General features: G+C 32.2%; 1 protein-coding gene across 1 annotated transcript in view; it reads left to right on the top strand.

The window, feature by feature from the left end:
- The window catches only part of LOC134228902 (deleted in malignant brain tumors 1 protein-like), a 69189-nt gene extending 50988 nt beyond the window's left edge, over window positions 1–18201 (top strand). The window contains exons 11-27 of the mRNA XM_062710604.1: window positions 1286–1430; window positions 1654–1826; window positions 4986–5124; window positions 6092–6264; window positions 7057–7195; window positions 8175–8347; window positions 9143–9281; window positions 10215–10387; window positions 11186–11324; window positions 12297–12469; window positions 14189–14327; window positions 15048–15220; window positions 16657–16798; window positions 16922–17088; window positions 17486–17627; window positions 17885–18057; window positions 18158–18201. Coding sequence (XP_062566588.1) covers window positions 1286–1430; window positions 1654–1826; window positions 4986–5124; window positions 6092–6264; window positions 7057–7195; window positions 8175–8347; window positions 9143–9281; window positions 10215–10387; window positions 11186–11324; window positions 12297–12469; window positions 14189–14327; window positions 15048–15220; window positions 16657–16798; window positions 16922–17088; window positions 17486–17627; window positions 17885–18057; window positions 18158–18201 — 2546 coding nt within the window. The remainder of the gene's footprint in view (window positions 1–1285; window positions 1431–1653; window positions 1827–4985; window positions 5125–6091; window positions 6265–7056; window positions 7196–8174; window positions 8348–9142; window positions 9282–10214; window positions 10388–11185; window positions 11325–12296; window positions 12470–14188; window positions 14328–15047; window positions 15221–16656; window positions 16799–16921; window positions 17089–17485; window positions 17628–17884; window positions 18058–18157) is intronic.
- Window positions 18202–18470: the final 269 nt, after the last annotated feature.

Here is an 18470-nt window from a genome sequence, read left to right as displayed (position 1 = left end):
TGTGAATCCTCACAATAAATTAAAGATTTGGCATTTCAAATTCAGGGACGAATAGAATTATTCCTCGAAAAATATGAAACATTGAATTTTTAAATACTCTGACAACTCAATAGGGAATTACTTACCAGATAAACAGAATATTTCCAACACATCTTTTTGAAGTCATTTTGTGTTTTCATCAATATTTTTAAAGCTTTTTTGCTCAAGCATAGGTGGCGGAAGCGCATTGTGCTTCCTCCTGTGTGTTGCTTAGTAAATATAATGTTCTTGTTTATGGTTTTATGGAAATATAATCTAAATTTAGTTGTAACACGTCATTTGATTGCTTAAACGGTTATTTCCATTTTGTATAACATAACTTGCCTACATCACAATGAGTTCAGCAAAATGTATTACTCCGCTTGACGTTAACTTTTGAAATATGCAATATTTGAAGCCCTTTTCCGAAGGAAAAATTGGAAATATTATATCATGGTCTACATTGAAATTAAATAATAAGGAATGAAGTTTATTTCAACTTATGTTATACGATATAACATAACTTGGGACAGTTTACGCTTTTTTTTAATAAACCGCTTCGCGGTTTATAAAGCGTAAACTGCCCCAAGTTATGTTATATCATATAACAAAAGTTGAAATAAGCTTCATTCCTTAAGTAAAAAAATAGTTGCTCGCGTGAAAATTCTGTGCATAATTATGGTTTTATGGAAATATAATTTAATTTCAGTTGTAACACGTCATTTGATTGGTTAAACGGTTTTATCTATTTTGTATAACTTAACTTGCCTACGTCACAATGAGTTACATCAAAAACGTATTACTCCGCTTGACGTTAACTTTTAAAATATGCAATATTTGAAGGCTTTTTCCGAAGGAAAAATTGGAAATATTATATCATGGTCTACATTGAAATTAAATAATAAGGAATGAAGTTTATTTCAACTTATGTTATACGATATAACATAACTTGGGACAGTTTACGCTTTTTTTAATAAACCGCTTCGCTGTTTATAAAGCGTAAACTGCCCCAAGTTATGTTATATCATATAACAAAAGTTGAAATAAGCTTCATTCCTTAAGTAAAAAAATAGTTGCTCGCGTGAAAATTCTGTGCATAAACAAGCAATCTTCGTTTATGGATAAAATGATCGTGTGAAAAAGGGTTTGGGAATATGATCGTTAAGAAAATCAAAAACAAAAATCCTTAAAATAATTTTATTTTTTACACATGCTATAGAATTTATTTAAAATATGTCACTTAGAATGATCGGAGATTGTATTAAAGTTCAGGATGTTCGATTTGCAAATGGAAACACAATTGCGATGGGTCTAGTGGAGATAAAAATTAAAGGTGCGTGGGGAACTATCTGTAATAATGACTGGGACGATAATACAGCAGCTGTAGTGTGCTCAATGCTTGGATTTTCAAGGTGAGACTGGGGAGAAATGATTATTTCTATGTTGCCTCTTGTGATTATTTGAATAGCCGGTAATAACATCCGACAGAATTTATTGCATCTATCTACAGATAAACCTGAGTGAAAGAGGATTAAGAATTAATTTAAAACAAGTTTATTTGAAAGAAATTGTTAGTTAAACAAGATGAGATAAATTACAATAGAGTAAATTGAAATAAAATATGAATCTTCTCAGACAAAATGCAGTGTCCAAGAACGGGTCTTTCTTTGAACCAGGATATGGACTTATATGGATGGATAAGGTTAAATGTACTGGAAATGAAATAAATTTATTCCAGTGTCCTAAAGCAGAATTTGGAGATGACAATTGTGGTCACAGCGAAGATTTGGGAGTTAGTTGCTCATTAGGTAAGAAAAATTACGGCAGTATTTTTTATTTGAATATTTGCCGCTTTACCTCTGTATATAGTTTCTCATTCAAGATAAGTTACCAATATAAGATATTTAAACACTGATGACTTTAAACGAGACTGTTGATATTCTTGTTTCATTAACTTGCTTGTCAATAAATTACATCGTTTTAGAAAATTAGAGCATGCTCTTGCGTATCGAATCAACTGATCGAGATATATACATTCCGTATGCAGGTGTTGAAGGTGTTTTGCTGCATGAAGGATATGGAGATAACGAACAGTATTCAATCTCAAAGTCCATTAAACAATACATAATAAGAGCAGAGCAAACACGGACCCCTGAAACATCAGAGGTTGGATCAGGTGCCATGGAGTAGTAAGCATCCCCTGCCGACCGGTCACACCCGCCGTGTGCTCCTTGTCAAGATCAGAAAATAACGGAAAAAATCCGTCGTCAATTCAGTGTATAAATAATGGAGTAACTATTGGTATGAAAAAAGTCAGTCAGCATTTGACTCAATGATAAATTGTATTTGCTGACAAGGTCATTGTATCGACCATAGAACTTACGAAATGATGATTTTAAACGAGACTGCTGATATTTTTGTTTCGTCAACTTGCTTGTCAATAATTTACCTCGTTTTAGAAATTGTTCATACGTAGAGCATGCTCTTGCGTATCGAATCAACTGAGATATATGTATTCCGTATGCAGGTGATTAAGGTATATTGCTGCGTAAGTAAGGGAAGTTGACGATAAAAAAGTTAAAGTCATCACGTTTATCATATAACCTGGTTGTTAGATTACCATTAGAGTCTTTTTCAAGTAAAATATCCAAGTATGAAACAGAAGTGTCGGACTCTGTGGTCTCTTTCATCTCAAGCTCACCAGGATATATCTCGACGTAGGAATGGAAATTACCATCATTACTAGTAATTGACAATACGTCGTCGATATATCTCAATGTCAAGTTGAAGGCCACAGCAAGTGTTTTCTTCTTTTCACACATAAGATTTTGCATAAATTGTGCTTCAAATGAATTGGTAACCATGGTAATTCCAACAGTTTGTTGGAATAGCTGGTTTCCAAAAACCATATAGATATTGTCAATCAGAAAATCAAGCATCTTTTTTATGTCAACTTAAGAGTACTTGTGTGTGCAATCAGAATGTGTTTTAACAAAGTAATTTTGCAAATGACCGATGACCAGGTAAGTAAATTTACGAGTTCCATTTTTATTGAAAAAGCAGCTGTCAATGATATCAACCTGAACTTTTATTTATTGCGGGGAATGATTGTGTATTAACTTGAAAAGTCGTAAGTTTTTAAACTTTTGAATTTGGTAAAATCTTCCAAAAGTTCTTTTAAATTTTTGAGTATCCACTTCTTGAATATATTGTTGCACATTACTCTTTAAATTTTTTTTCTTCACTACTGTCAATATCTTAGAAAGGAGTAATGAAAGAGACTTGATTGAACATTGACTGGAACCCGCAATGTATCTTTATTTGTAAGGATTCTTATGAAATTTTGGAATCTAATATATATGTATAAATATATAATTAAAACTTCCAAGGAACCTTTCAAAAATTGGAAAATTTTATTAAATCAATTACATCAAACCATTCGACTTTTCAATCCTTTATACAAGAACTTCCAGCGATAAAGTAAAGTCCGGGTGTTTTGACTTTTGCTTTATTAATAAAATTGGAAATCGTATATTTAAGTCATCTGCAAATTCATTCTGTTAAAACATTTTGACTCTGAAGCTAATATTTAAAAAGATAGTTGAGATTCTGTTTAACAATGTCTGTGTTGTTTTTGGAGACCAGGTCTTATAACAAACTGTCAGAACCAATGGTTACCAATTTTGCCTCGTCATTAGCAGAGTTATTTTGGTATTCATTTGACGCAAAAATTATTCAAAATCGTTTACAAGCCATTAGAAGACGAAAACACTCGCTTTACCTTCAGCTCGACAATTAGATATACTGAATACTGTATTATAAATTTAGAATAGCTATTTCTTTTCATAATGTCCACAAGAAATATGCGAGTAAGCTTGAAATAAAAGATACCACAGAGTTTGACACGTCTTTTTATATAGGATATTTTACCAGAAAAGAGGGTAATGGTAATTTAACAACCAAGCTCCATGATTAACGTAATGACTTCAACTTTTTAATCGCCAACTTCCCTTACTTATGCAGCAATATACCCTAACCACCTGCAAACAAGGTTTTTATAAATCATTTGATTGTTATACCGTAATTTACACACTGAATTGTTTACGATTTTTTTTGTTATTACCCGATCATGACAAGGATAAGATGGTGTGTTTTATCGGTCGACGTGGGATTCTCTCTTGCTCATGGTACCTGGCCCCACCGCTAATGTTTAAGATACCTGCATTTGTCTTGCTCCTGATTTGTATTCTTTGAATGGCCTGTTCATTAACTCTATAATTTAGTTTAAGAAAATAATATCATAAAGGCCTTTTTTTGTTTACATTAAAAGCAAGTGCAGTTTTACAGATTTTTGTAAACATATTATGTAGTCTTTTTTATTGAATGGGCGAGAATTTGAACTACTAAGAAGTTTAGGATTACAAAATAGGACCTATACAAGGAGCGATTATGTTTAGGAATTATTAAAGAATTTTTGCGCACAAAGAAATTAATCAAATTCAAAAAGGATAAAAGATATCCACTGTCTTTACATCCTTTTCTACATCTTCATATGAAAAGAAAGGAAATCTCTAAACAATACTACTTAGAATATCCAACATCTAATTAAAATATATATTTGAAAATATTTTGACAAACCGTATATAAAAGTTGGATATATATACAAGAAAAAGTATACAATGTATCAAATTACCTGATTTATTAGAAAATTTACATTTAGTCTGTGGAATTCATTTTTTATTCCGCTTATTTTAGATAGAAGAATAAAAATATTGGTTTGATTATTTAATAAAAAAAAATAAATGGTGGTGGGGGTGGGGGTTGGGAAGAAGGTTGTGATGATGAAATGATTTTCCTCTAATAGCAATAAACTTCTTATTTAAAGAATTTAAAGTTTCTCTAATGTTTACTTATTATTCAAAATTCTATATTTGATATATTTTTTTCTAAATATTGCATCGATATAGATGTACGGATTGTCAATGGGTCCTCGGCTTCTGAAGGGCGGGTTGAGGTGAAATTCAATGGTGAGTGGGGAACTGTATGTGACGATGATTGGGATACCATTGACGCTGCTGTTGTCTGTGGAATGCTGGGATTTTCAAGGTAACGAAATTTACTATAGGTAACTACAGTTTACTTAAGTTAACTCGAGAAAGTCTTAAGCTTTAGAGCTCGATCCTCACAGTTGCCTACCAATATAATTTCATTTTTTTTTTTCAAATTTTATTAATTATTTAATTAATTCGTAATTAATTTTTCAAATAAATGCGAATATGCGGGTCTTACTTGCATTTGATGAAAAAAAACCCAGTGAATGTAGAACTTGGAAAATAATCGGAGAATGTAAAATTTATACAATATTTGAGCATGATAGTAGCTTACTAAAATTAACATACTTAATACTTTGATTTACTAAGGTTACATTAACTATAGTAAATACTTTGATACTATTGTAAATTTTGATTACGTCTATCCATGAGAAGACGTACAATTTTGCTCTAACTTCGGCCAAAAGATACGATCTTTTATGAAAGGTATATCTTTATGCTAGTCCTGGCTTTTCGCTGACGTAGCGATGCGACTGGACGTACGACCTTTGATGCAACATCCTCGTGCTAGTTCCGAATTTACTCCACCGTATAATTACACCTGGCCGTGGGACTTTTTTTTGAAACGGAACCCGCTTTGCATTGATACAATGGGCATCCTAGCTTGATTACTGATCATAATCTGCATGGTCATATATTTTGATTAGGGTTCACTGCTAATTTATTTTAAACTGTTCTTTTATTACAGGAAAAATAATTCAACTAACACTGTTCGTACCATTTTATAATGAAGCATAAAAACGATACTATTTTAGAAAACCTGACATATCTTAGATGCCTACAAATTGATTCCTTTTGATTCACCTTTTCCTTTGATTTTTAGACCTTTACTATTGATTTTAAATATACATTCATGAAAGTTTACTTTGGTGAATTTCAGAGATAATTTTATTAGTATTTGTGATTACTTAACTACTAATTTTATAAAACTAATGGTCGGATTACCTTAATATTGCTCTTAGTAAAAATGCAGTTGCTAAGAGGGGAGCTTTCTTCGGGATGGGGAGAGGAACTATCTGGATGGATGACGTAGGATGCACTGAAAATGACAGAAATATAGCACAATGTAAAACACGAGAACTTGGAACTGAGAATTGTGGACATCACGAAGATGCAGGAGTTATTTGTGCCCCAGGTAAGTATGAGAAAAATTAAGCTATGTTTGAATCTTATCGGATAGGCATATTACATGTACTAAACAAATGCCACGATCCGAATTTTTTAATGTTTCTTCATGCTTTACACTTTAATGCCTAGCAATTAAAATATTACCCTATTCAGAGCAGGAAAAAAGTATTTAAAATAAACATTTCCACGGAATCTTATTCGAGCCGATTTTGTTCAATTGACAGTATTACTGACATGACATGCCTGCTCTTCATGTGCATCATTTCAGAAAGAAATGAGACTTTTAGCGTATTCAATTTGGGTGTGATGGTTTAAAGAGAATATAAAAGTACATCTCTTAATCAAGAGTACACGTGGCACAACTTCGAGAGTAGGGGAATAACAAATTTGACAGAAAGATTATTAGTGAGTCATTTCGAGTGTGGTAATTCTTGGGCTCCTCAAAAAATGATGTAATTAAAGCATATATAGAAAGGTGTGATTAGAGGGTAATCAGGAAAAAAAAACTGATCTAAATTCTAATCTTAAACCTGTGGAAATAATTTTTTTTATTCTTTTTATTTAAGAGAGTTTTTTTTAATTACACTGTAGAGTAAATATTTGTAATATATGATGTTAAAAATAATATGGTTTTGATTCTTATATTAAATTAGTTCGGAGATTTGTGCTGATTGAATGTTTTTTCCTAATAACAATAAACTTCTTTCTAAGAAAAAATTCAGTTAGTGTTTTCTGTGATATTCAGAAATGCGTATGGGAGAACAGATCTTTCATTTTACAAATATTGTATCTGATATAGATATACGGCTTGTCAATGGGTCCTCGGCTTCTGAAGGGCGGGTTGAGGTGAAATTCAATGGTGTGTGGGGAACTGTATGTGACGATGATTGGGATAACATTGACGCTGCCGTTGTCTGTGGAATGCTGGGATTTTCAAGGTAACGAAATTTACCATAGGTAACTTCAGTTTACTTAAGTACTTACAGTTTACTTAAGAAAGTCTTAAGCTTTAGAGCTCAATCCTCACAGTTGCCTCCTAACATTATTTAATTTTCCCCCCAAAATTTTATTAATTATTTAATTAATTCATAATTAATTTTTCAAATAAATGTGAATATACGGGTCTTACTTGCATTTGATGAAAAAAAAAAACAGTAAATGTAGAACTTGGAAAATAATCGGAGAATGTAAAATTTAGACAATATTTGAGCATTGATAGTAGCTTACTTTGATTAGAATACTTAATACTTTGATTTACTAAAGTTAATACATTAACTAAAGTAAATAATTTGATACTATTGTAAATTTTGGTTACGCCTATCCATGAGAAGACGTACTATTTTGCTCTAACTTCGGCCAAAAGATACGATCTTTTATGAAAAGTATATCTTTATGCAAGTCCTGGCTTTTCGTTGACATAGCGATGCGACTGGACGTATGACCTTTGATGCAACATTCCGTGCTAGTTCCGAATTTACTCCACCGTATAATTACACCTGGCCATGGGACTTTTTTTTAAAACGGACCCCGCTTTGCATTGATACAATGGGCATCCTAGCTTGACTACTGATCATAATCTGCATGGTCATATATTTTGGTTAGGGTTCACTGCTAATTTATTTTGAACTGTTCTTTTGTTACAGGAAAAATAATTCAACTAACACTGTTCGTACCATTTTATAATGAAGCATAAAAACGATACTATTTTAGAAAACCTGACACATCTTAGAAGCCTACAAATTGATTCCTTTTGATTCACCTTTTCCTTTGATTTTTAGACCTTTACTATTGATTTTAAATATACATTCATGAAAGTTTACTTTGGTGAATTTCAGAGATAATTTTATTAGTATTTGTGATTACTTAACTACTAATTTTATAAAACTAATGGTCGGACTACCTTATTATTGCTCTTAGGAAAAATGCAGTTGCTAAGATGGGAACTTTCTTCGGGATGGGGAGAGGAACTATCTGGATGGATGACGTAGGATGCACTGAAAATGACAGAAATATAGCACAATGTAAAACACGAGAACTTGGGACTGAGAATTGTGGACATCACGAAGATGCAGGAGTTATTTGTGCCCCAGGTAAGTATGAGAAAAATTAAGCTATAAGTTTGAATCTTATCGGATAGGCATATTACATGTACTAAACAAATGCCACGATCCGAATTTTAATGTTTCTTCATGCTTTACACTTTAATGCCTAGCAATTAAAATATTACCCTATTCAGAGCAGGAAAAAAGTATTTAAAATAAACATTTCCACGGAATCTTATCCGAGCCGATTTTGTTCAATTGACAGTATTACTGACATGACATGCCTGCTCTTCATGTGCATCATTTCAGAAAGAAATGAGACTTTTAGCGTATTCAATTTGTGTGTGATGGTTTAAAGAGAATATAAAAACACATCTCTTATTCAAGAGTACACATGGCACACCTTCAAGAGTAGGGGAATGAGAAATTTGACAGAAAGATTATTAGTGAGTCATTTTGAGTGTGGTAATTCTTGGGCTCCTAAAAAAATTATGTAATTATAGCATCTATAGAAAGATGTGATTAGAGGGTAATCAGGTGAGAAAAAACTGATCTTAATTCTTATCTTAAACCTGTGGAATTAATTTTTTTTTTATTCTTCTTATTTTAGAAAGTTTTTTTTAATTACACTGTAGAGAAAATATTTGTAATATATGATGTTAAAAAATAAAATGGTTTTGATTCTTATATCAAATTAATGCGGAGATTCGTGCTGATTGATTTTTTTTCCTAATAACAATAAACTTCTTACTAAGAAAAAATTCAGTTAGTGTTTTCTGTGATATTCAGAAATGTATATGGGAGAACAGATTTTTCTTTTTACAAATATTGTATCTGATATAGATATACGGCTTGTCAATGGGTCCTCGGCTTCTGAAGGGCGGGTTGAGGTGAAATTCAATGGTGTGTGGGGAACTGTATGTGACGATGATTGGGATAACATTGACGCTGCCGTTGTCTGTGGAATGCTGGGATTTTCAAGGTAACGAAATTTACTATAGGTAACTACAGTTTACTTAAGTTAACTCGAGAAAGTCTTAAGCTTTAGAGCTCGATCCTCACAGTTGCCTACTAATATAATTTCAATTTTTTCCCCAAATTTTATTAATTATTTAATTAATTCATAATTAATTTTTCAAATAAATGCGAATATGCGGGTCTTACATGCATTTGATGAAAAAAAAAACAGTGAATGTAGAACTTAAAATTTAGACAATATTTGAACATTGATAGTAGCTTACTTTGATTAACATACTTAATACTTTGATTTACTAAAGTAAATACATTAACAAAAATAGATACTTTGATACTATTGTAAATTTTGGTTACGCCCAATTTTGCTCTAACTTCGGCCAAAGATACGATCTTTTATGAAAAGTATATCTTTATGCTAGTCCTGGCTTTTCGCTGACATAGCGATGCGACTGGACGTACGACCTTTGATGCAACATCCTCGTGCTAGTTCGGAATTTACTCCCCCGTATAATTACACCTGGCCATGGGACTTTTTTTTTTAAAACGGACCCCGCTTTGCATTGATACAATGGGCATCCTGGCTTGATTACTGATCATAATCTGCATGGTCATATATTTTTGTTAGGGTTCACTGCTAATTTATTTTAAACTGTTCTTTTGTTACAGGAAAAATAATTCAACTAACACTGTTCATACCATTTTATAATGAAGCATAAAAACGATACTATTTTAGAAAACCTGACACATCTTAGATGCCTACAAATTGATTCCTTTTGATTCACCTTTTCCTTTGATTTTTAGACCTTTACTATTGATTTTAAATATACATTCATGAAAGTTTACTTTGGTGAATTTTAGAGATAATTTTATTAGTATTTGTGATTACTTAACTACTAATTTTATAAAACTAATGGTTGGACTACCTTATTATTGCTCTTAGGAAAAATGCAGTTGCTAAGAGGGGAGCTTTCTTCGGGATGGGGAGAGGAACTATCTGGATGGATGACGTAGGATGCACTGAAAATGACAGAAATATAGCACAATGTAAAACACGAGAACTTGGGACTGAGAATTGTGGACATCACGAAGATGCAGGAGTTATTTGTGCCCCAGGTAAGTATGAGAAAAATTAAGCTATATGTTTGAATCTTATCGGATAGGCATATTACATGTACTAAACAAATGCCACGATCCGAATTTTTAATGTTTCTTCATGCTTTACACTTTAATGCCTAGCAATTAAAATATTACCCTATTCAGAGCAGGAAAAAAGTATTTAAAATAAACATTTCCACGGAATCTTATTCGAGCCGATTTTGTTCAATTGACAGTATTACTGACATGACATGCCTGCTCTTCATGTGCATCATTTCAGAAAGAAATGAGACTTTTAGCGTATTCAATTTGGGTGTGATGGTTTAAAGAGAATATAAAAACACATCTCTTAATCAAGAGTACACATGGCACACCTTCGAGAGTAGGGGAATGAGAAATTTGACAGAAAGATTATTAGTGAGTCATTTCGAGTGTGGTAATTCTTGGGCTCCTAAAAAAATGATGTAATTATAGCATATATAGAAAGATGTGATTAGAGGGTAATCAGGTGAGAAAAAAACTGATCTAAATTCTTATCTTAAACCTGTGGAATTAATTTTTTTTTTTATTCTTCTTATTTTAGAAAGTTTTTTTTAATTACACTGTAGAGAAAATATTTGTAATATATGATGTTAAAAAATAAAATGGTTTTGATTCTTATATCAAATTAATGCGGAGATTCGTGCTGATTGAATTTTTTTCCTAATAACAATAAACTTCTTACTAAGAAAAAATTCAGTTAATGTTTTCTGTGATATTCAGAAATGTATATGGGAGAACAGATTTTTCTTTTTACAAATATTGTATCTGATATAGATATACGGCTTGTCAATGGGTCCCCGGCTTCTGAAGGGCGGGTTGAGGTGAAATTCAATGGTGTGTGGGGAACTGTATGTGACGATGATTGGGATAACATTGACGCTGCCGTTGTCTGTGGAATGCTGGGATTTTCAAGGTAACAAAATTTACTATAGGTAACTACAGTTTACTTAAGTTAATTCGAGAAAGTCTTAAGCTTTAGAGCTCGATCCTCACAGTTGCCTACTAATATAATTTCAATTTTTTCCCCAAATTTTATTAATTATTTAATTAATTCATAATTAATTTTTCAAATAAATGCGAATATGCGGGTCTTACATGCATTTGATGAAAAAAAAAACAGTGAATGTAGAACTTGGAAAGTAATCGGAGAATGTAAAATTTAGACAATATTTGAGCATTGATAGTAGCTTACTTTGATTAACATACTTAATACTTTGATTTACTAAAGTAAATACATTAACAAAAGTAGATACTTTGATACTATTGTAAATTTTGGTTACGCCCATCCATGAGAAGACGTACAATTTTGCTCTAACTTTCGGCCAAAGATACGATCTTTTATGAAAAGTATATCTTTATGCTAGTCCTGTCTTTTCGCCGACGTAGCGATGCGACTGGACGTACGACATTTGATGCAACATCCTCGGGCTAGTTCGGAATTTACTCCCCCGTATAATTACACCTGGCCATGGGACTTTTTTTTTTAAACGGACCCCGCTTTGCATTGATACAATGGGCATCCTAGCTTGATTACTGATCATAATCTGCATGGTCATATATTTTTGTTAGGGTTCACTGCTAATTTATTTTGAACTGTTCTTTTGTTACAGAAAAAAATAATTCAACTAACACTGTTCGTACCATTTGATAATGAAGCATAAAAACGATACTATTTTAGAAAACCTGACACATCTTAGATGCCTACAAATTGATTCCTTTTGATTCACCTTTTCCTTTGATTTTTAGACCTTTACTATTGATTTTAAATATACATTCATGAAAGTTTACTTTGGTGAATTTCAGAGATAATTTTATTAGTATTTGTGATTGCTAAACTACTAATTTTATAAAACTAATGGTCGGACTACCTTATTATTGCTCTTAGGAAAAATGCAGTTGCTAAGAAGGGAGCTTTCTTTGGGATGGGGAGAGGAACTATCTGGATGGATGACGTAGGATGCACTGAAAATGACAGAAATATAGCACAATGTAAAACACGAGAACTTGGGACTGAGAATTGTGGACATCACGAAGATGCAGGAGTTATTTGTGCCCCAGGTAAGTATGAGAAAAATTAAGCTATGTGTTTGAATCTTATCGGATAGGCATATTACATGCACTAAACAAATGCCAAGATCCGAATTTTTAATGTTTCTTCATGCTTTACACTTTAAGGTGGAATATCCTTCTGATAAGAGAGATAACTCTTCTAATAAGAGAGATAACTTTCTTCAGAGATTTTGTCATGAAATTCAGTGAAAAGTCATATCAGAGTTTATAAGTTTCATTCGTAATGATAATGATAATAGTCAACTCAATCAAACGTATGTTACGGTACTAGTGTTGATATGTAGTTTCTATTGCTAGTATATTGATTAATTATTTATATTAGTTTACTGAAAACTTTTATAAGCAGTTCTTTTAAACAGTGTAAATTGAAAAATCTCTATCTCTTAAAGTATAATTCTTTTAACTGTACAGAAATTTCAGATGCAGTATTGTTTATAAACATTAAATTAATATTTTGTTTCATTAAAAAATATTATCAAGGGCGATAATGGAACGATAACTCTTGTTTAATATGTATGCGTGTTATTTTACATGCACAGAAAACAATTTGTTATTCTGATCTAAAAAGCAGCACTTCAGTATGTTTTCTAATGGGAATTAGATAGGTATGAGAGTAAATATTATTTTTATATATACCTCATATTTCTAATTTAATTGTGAGATAAAAAATAATTAATCTTTCTATTTACCATATCAAATTTTTTTCACATCTTGGTTTGACATATTATTCATTTCTGAAAAACTATTTTCCATTTGAATTTAATGTTATAGTTGTTGCTGAAAATCAATGTCTTGATTTAAAAAAAAGAGTCGTGAAATTTGGAGCAGAGGGGTATTGCCCCTTAATGCCTAGCAATAAAAAATTTACCCCATTCAGAACAGAAAAAAATCTATTTATGGATACATAGCCGAGTCGACTTTATTCAATTGACAGTTTTACTGTCATGAGATGCCTGCTCTTCATTTGCATCATTTTAGAAAGAAATTAGTTTTAGCTGTTTAATTGCGTCAGATGATTTAACCACAAGAAAAAAACACATGTCTTCATCAAGAGTACACATGGCACACCTTCGAGAGTAGAGGGATGACAAATTTGAAAGAAAGATTATTAGTTAGTCGTTTTGAGTGTGGAAATTCTTGGCCTCCTCAAAAAATGACGCATATTACTGTGCTTTCATCAATTTTCGTCGGCATCATTTTTCGTGGATTTAATAAAAAGGACGTTTTCGAGGATACGTAATTTCGTGGACAAAAGCATTGCCTATACAAATGAATAGCATATTTCTTAATTCAATGAGCATTTAAATTCGTGGATCTGCTCAACAACGAAATCCTCGAAAATTGGTGCTCAACGAATATTAATGAAACCACAGTATAGCATATATAGAAATTGTGATTTTGGGGTGAATCAGGTAAAAAAAAAATGATCTAAATTCTTATCTTAAACCTGCAGAATTGATTTTTTTTATTCTTCTTATTTTAGAAAGTTTTTTTTTAATTAAAGAAAATATTTTAAATATGATGTTAAAGAATAAAATGGTTTTGATTCTTATATAAAAATTAAATCGGAGGGTTGTGCTGATTGAACATTTTTTTTCTTATAACAATAAACGTCTTACTAAGAGAAAATTATTTAAGTATTTTCTGTGATATTAAGAACTGTATATGGAAGACCAGATTTTAACTTAAAAATTGTATCTGATACAGATATAAGGCTTGTCAATGGATCGTCGGCTGCTGAAGGGCGGGTTGAGGTGAAATTCAATGGTGTGTGGGGAACTGTATGTGACGATGATTGGGATAACATTGACGCTGCTGTTGTCTGTGGAATGCTGGGATTTTCAAGGTAACGAAATTTACTATAAGGATCTACAGTTAACTTAAGTCGAGAACGTTTTTTTGGTTTAAAAGCTCGATCATCATAGCTTCCCACTAGTATAATATTACTTTTGCAAATAAATGCGAACATAAAAGTCTTACTTGCATTTAATAAAAATATCTATTGAGAACTTGTAGAATAATGAAGTTAATACTTTAATACTATAGTGCATATTATATTTACGCTTACTAATGAGTAGACGTAATGATTTGTAATGATTTGTTGAAACTCCGGCGTGAAGATAGGCTCTCTAAAGAAACACAAATATTTGTGCTAGTCCCGACATTACGCCGACGAACGGCTGCCACTGGACCTACATTGTACGACCTTTAATGAAACGGCCCCCGGGCTAGTTCCGAATTTACGTCACCGTATAGTTACGGTACGAGTTCTTTGGAAACGAATCCCCGGTGTGTATTGTTTCGATGGATATCTTAGCTTGATTACTGTCCGTAATTTGCATGATTATATTATATTTTTGCCAGGGTTTACTGCTAATTTAGCTTAAATTGTTCCTATTATAGAAAAAGTAATTCAACTGACGCTGTTCGTACAATTTTAGAATGAAGCATGAAAACGATACTATTTCTAATATGTAAGATATCGTAGATGCCTACTAGAAATGATTTCAAATATACATGTTATTCCAAATCCTATTTCAAATTTTCCCTTTAATATTGCTCTTAGGAAAAATGCAGTTGCTAAGAGGGGAGCTTTCTTCGGGATGGGGAGAGGAACTATCTGGATGGATGACGTAGAATGCACTGAAAATGACAGAAATATAGCACAATGTAAAACACGAGAACTTGGGACTGAAAAATGTGGACATCACCAAAATGCAGGAGTTATTTGTGCCGCAGGTAGAAATATTAAGCTACCGGTATATGTCTTATTTTATCGGATGGGCACATTATATTAAAAATACCACTGACCGTTTTCTTCATGTTTCTTCATGCTTTACACTTTTTAGGGCAAGCAATTAAAAATTTACCTAATTCAAAAGAAAATAAAACCTATTTAAACACATTTTTCCAAGTATACTTAGCCAAACCGATTTTCCTTCAACTGAGGGCATTACTGACATGCATAATTTTCATGTTCATCTTAACAGAAAGAAACAAGAATACATTGATGTAGGCTATAATTGTAGCCCGGAAAATAAATGAAGTAAACAATGGAAAGGAGTCTTGATCATCAATAACCTTCGATATGTGTGAAAAAAGATTTGCATCTGAATGATGAAGCAATAGTCGAGAAGATTTTGAAAACCTAATTATAGTCGGATAAAAATCGAACAAAAACGATACCCCTTAAAGCCTAAAATTTTATCAATACCTCAAGTAAATGTTGGCTGCATGAAATATAAATTAAAAAAAAAATAAATGTTGGCTGCATAGAATATAAATTAAAATTAGGCACATGCATCACCTATTTTTCAAAAATACATTTGCCTAAAAGAATATAAAACACGAAGCGTGTAACGTACGTTTTTATTCGAGAAGTAATGTTCTATGTTTTAGAAAAGGGGCCTGTCATTTATTCGATAGAAAATGATAAGCAATTTTATATATTAAATATGAAAAGCACATAGAGAGTCACTCTATAGAAGTAAATATACATTTTAAAGTGAAGCCTCATTTATCCGGACGCTTTGGTTCCCAGTCAATTTGTCCGGATATGTGAAGCGTCCAGATACCTGAATCACCAGTTAAACAAGACAATAACATTTTGAAATTCTGTTCCGATGAAAAAGTGTCCGGATACTGAAGCATCCGGATATCTGGCGTCAGGATATCTGAAGGTCCAAATATTTTGCGTATCTCGAAATTTATAAAGATAAAGAACATCCTGATGTATAATCTTTTTAATGTGTATAAAAGTTTAATTCTAAAAAGCTTCTACCACCTCAATCCAACCTCAATCCCATAATTCTGGACCTCCTGAAAAAATGATGCATAGTTTGGAAAATCATGATTTAGGGATGAGTTAGATGTTAAAAAACAACTTGTTATTTTTCTCTTAAACTCAGGTAAGTAATATTTTGAATGAATAACAGTAATAAATTTCAGGTAAACGAAAGAAGACGGAGAGTATACTAGAACAGTTGAACCGTGATGGATAAGAAAACGTGTTTTGAGATGTAAAATGATGCTTAAGGGTCTTGTCGTAAAGATTCGATCAAAGAAATTAATAGCATTATTGTGCGCTAAAGAGAATTGCTATAAGTATTGAATTAAAAATGAGAAAGAGCATAAATTTATTATTATCATCAGTATACGTACATATTCAATTGCAGAAAAGATCAGACTTGTTAATGGATCATCTCCAACTGACGGTCGTGTAGAGATCATGTATAGGGGTGTCTGGGGATCAATTTGTCATGATGGTTGGGACGATAGAGACGCTGCAGTAGTCTGTTTAATGCTTGGATTTTCAAGGCAAGAGAGATATTTTAGCAAGAATATAGTCCATTTATTTTAGTATCTTCCCTAAAGTTGATTTATGCATATTATGCAACAATTTCTATGTCTTCAGTAAGTTCAAATTTCTTTTTAAAACAGATCGACAGCAGAATCTTTCAAAGTAGTTGGCCAGCAAATGAATACTGTATGGATGGCCGATGTTGAATGCAAAGGGAATGAATTGGATATATTTTATTGTAATCACTCATCACTAAAACAAGAAGAATGTAGTCAAAACTATTACGCAGCAGTCAATTGTACACAAGGTTGGTTGTATTTACAAAAAATAACCTTTTTATTATGTGAATGGTATCTTGTGCTTATAGTTACCCTTCATCAAACAATAAAATAGGTAAAGATAACGAACATTGATAGATCTCAAAATTTTTATAAAGAACAACTTTGTCCAAGGGGACATAAACACGGACAAAGGTGAAATTATCTTGTTTGTCAAACTCACCTCTTGCCACTGTACCATTGTCATTGCACTATTGCTATGTTGCTTCATCGTCATTGTACTACCGTTGCTTGATCATGTCATCAAACTATTGACCCAAACCAGATGCATTAATGCGATATTGAAAGTCATACTCCTATCCAGATTTCATACTTGATACTCTATGAATGTTTAACAACCAATACGAATCATCAAGATCTTTGTAGGAAAAATAAAACTGGTAGGTGGTCAGACACCAGCGGAAGGACTAGTGAAGGTTTTCTATAACGGATCATGGGGAACAGTTTGCAACGACGAATGGGATGATAGAGATGCTGCTGTCGTTTGTTTCATGCTGGGATTCTCGAGGCAAATGTTGTTATCTTGTATCAAAAACAAACTAAAAAACAGAATTTTCGAAAAAAAAAAATATTGTTTTGAATTATTCTATTATGACATAATGATTCTATTTTTACCAAGGCCAGATTACCCATTTTTAGAGCTTTAAAATTCAATTATGTATTTTAATTTTTATGGTATTCTTCTGAGATCTCTTGGCCTTGGAAATAATCAAGCCAATACATCTGCATGTCCTAGTTAATTATCTTATTTACATTCCGATACAGACAGAATGCTACAGCACTTACCTCTAATAGATTTGGGTACGAAACTGGAAGGATCATGATGAATAATGTCATGTGTAATGGTGATGAAGATGATTTGTTACACTGTAACCCTACACTTATAGAAATAAAAAATTGCGACCACAATGAAGACGCTGGAGTAATTTGTTCAGCAGGTGAGTGCTCCCTAGCTTTTTTTTTATTTTTGCAATTATTTGAAAAAGTAAAATTACTTATTAGTGTTCTGATATTGTTAAGATCATATGCTATACACAGAAACATTACAACTAGTGACGAAACTGGGATATCCATTAGCTTAGTTCTGTTTATCAAACTATTCCTATTATAAGAACAAAGGGTTTTTTTTACATATTTTTATTGACCTAATACATTTTTGTCTCCAATATGTACTATGGAAACTGAAGAAAATTTCGACGTCACTTTCAAATCACAGCCATCTTCACCAAATGCTGTGGAAGATAATTGGAATAATTTGCCCGCTTCAAATCTCCTATCAACGATGACATCCAATTCAGTACCTCCTGCTAGGAATAATCAATTTGATATGTAAATGTCTATGATGCAAAAT

This window comes from Saccostrea cucullata, unplaced genomic scaffold, assembly GCF_032062105.1.
Source record: "Saccostrea cucullata isolate Sc308-1 unplaced genomic scaffold, CSIRO_AGI_Scuc_v1 ctg2303, whole genome shotgun sequence".
Taxonomy (NCBI): domain Eukaryota; kingdom Metazoa; phylum Mollusca; class Bivalvia; order Ostreida; family Ostreidae; genus Saccostrea; species Saccostrea cuccullata.
Note: the sequence above shows the minus strand (reverse complement) of the source record. Positions and strands in the feature narration are given on the sequence as shown.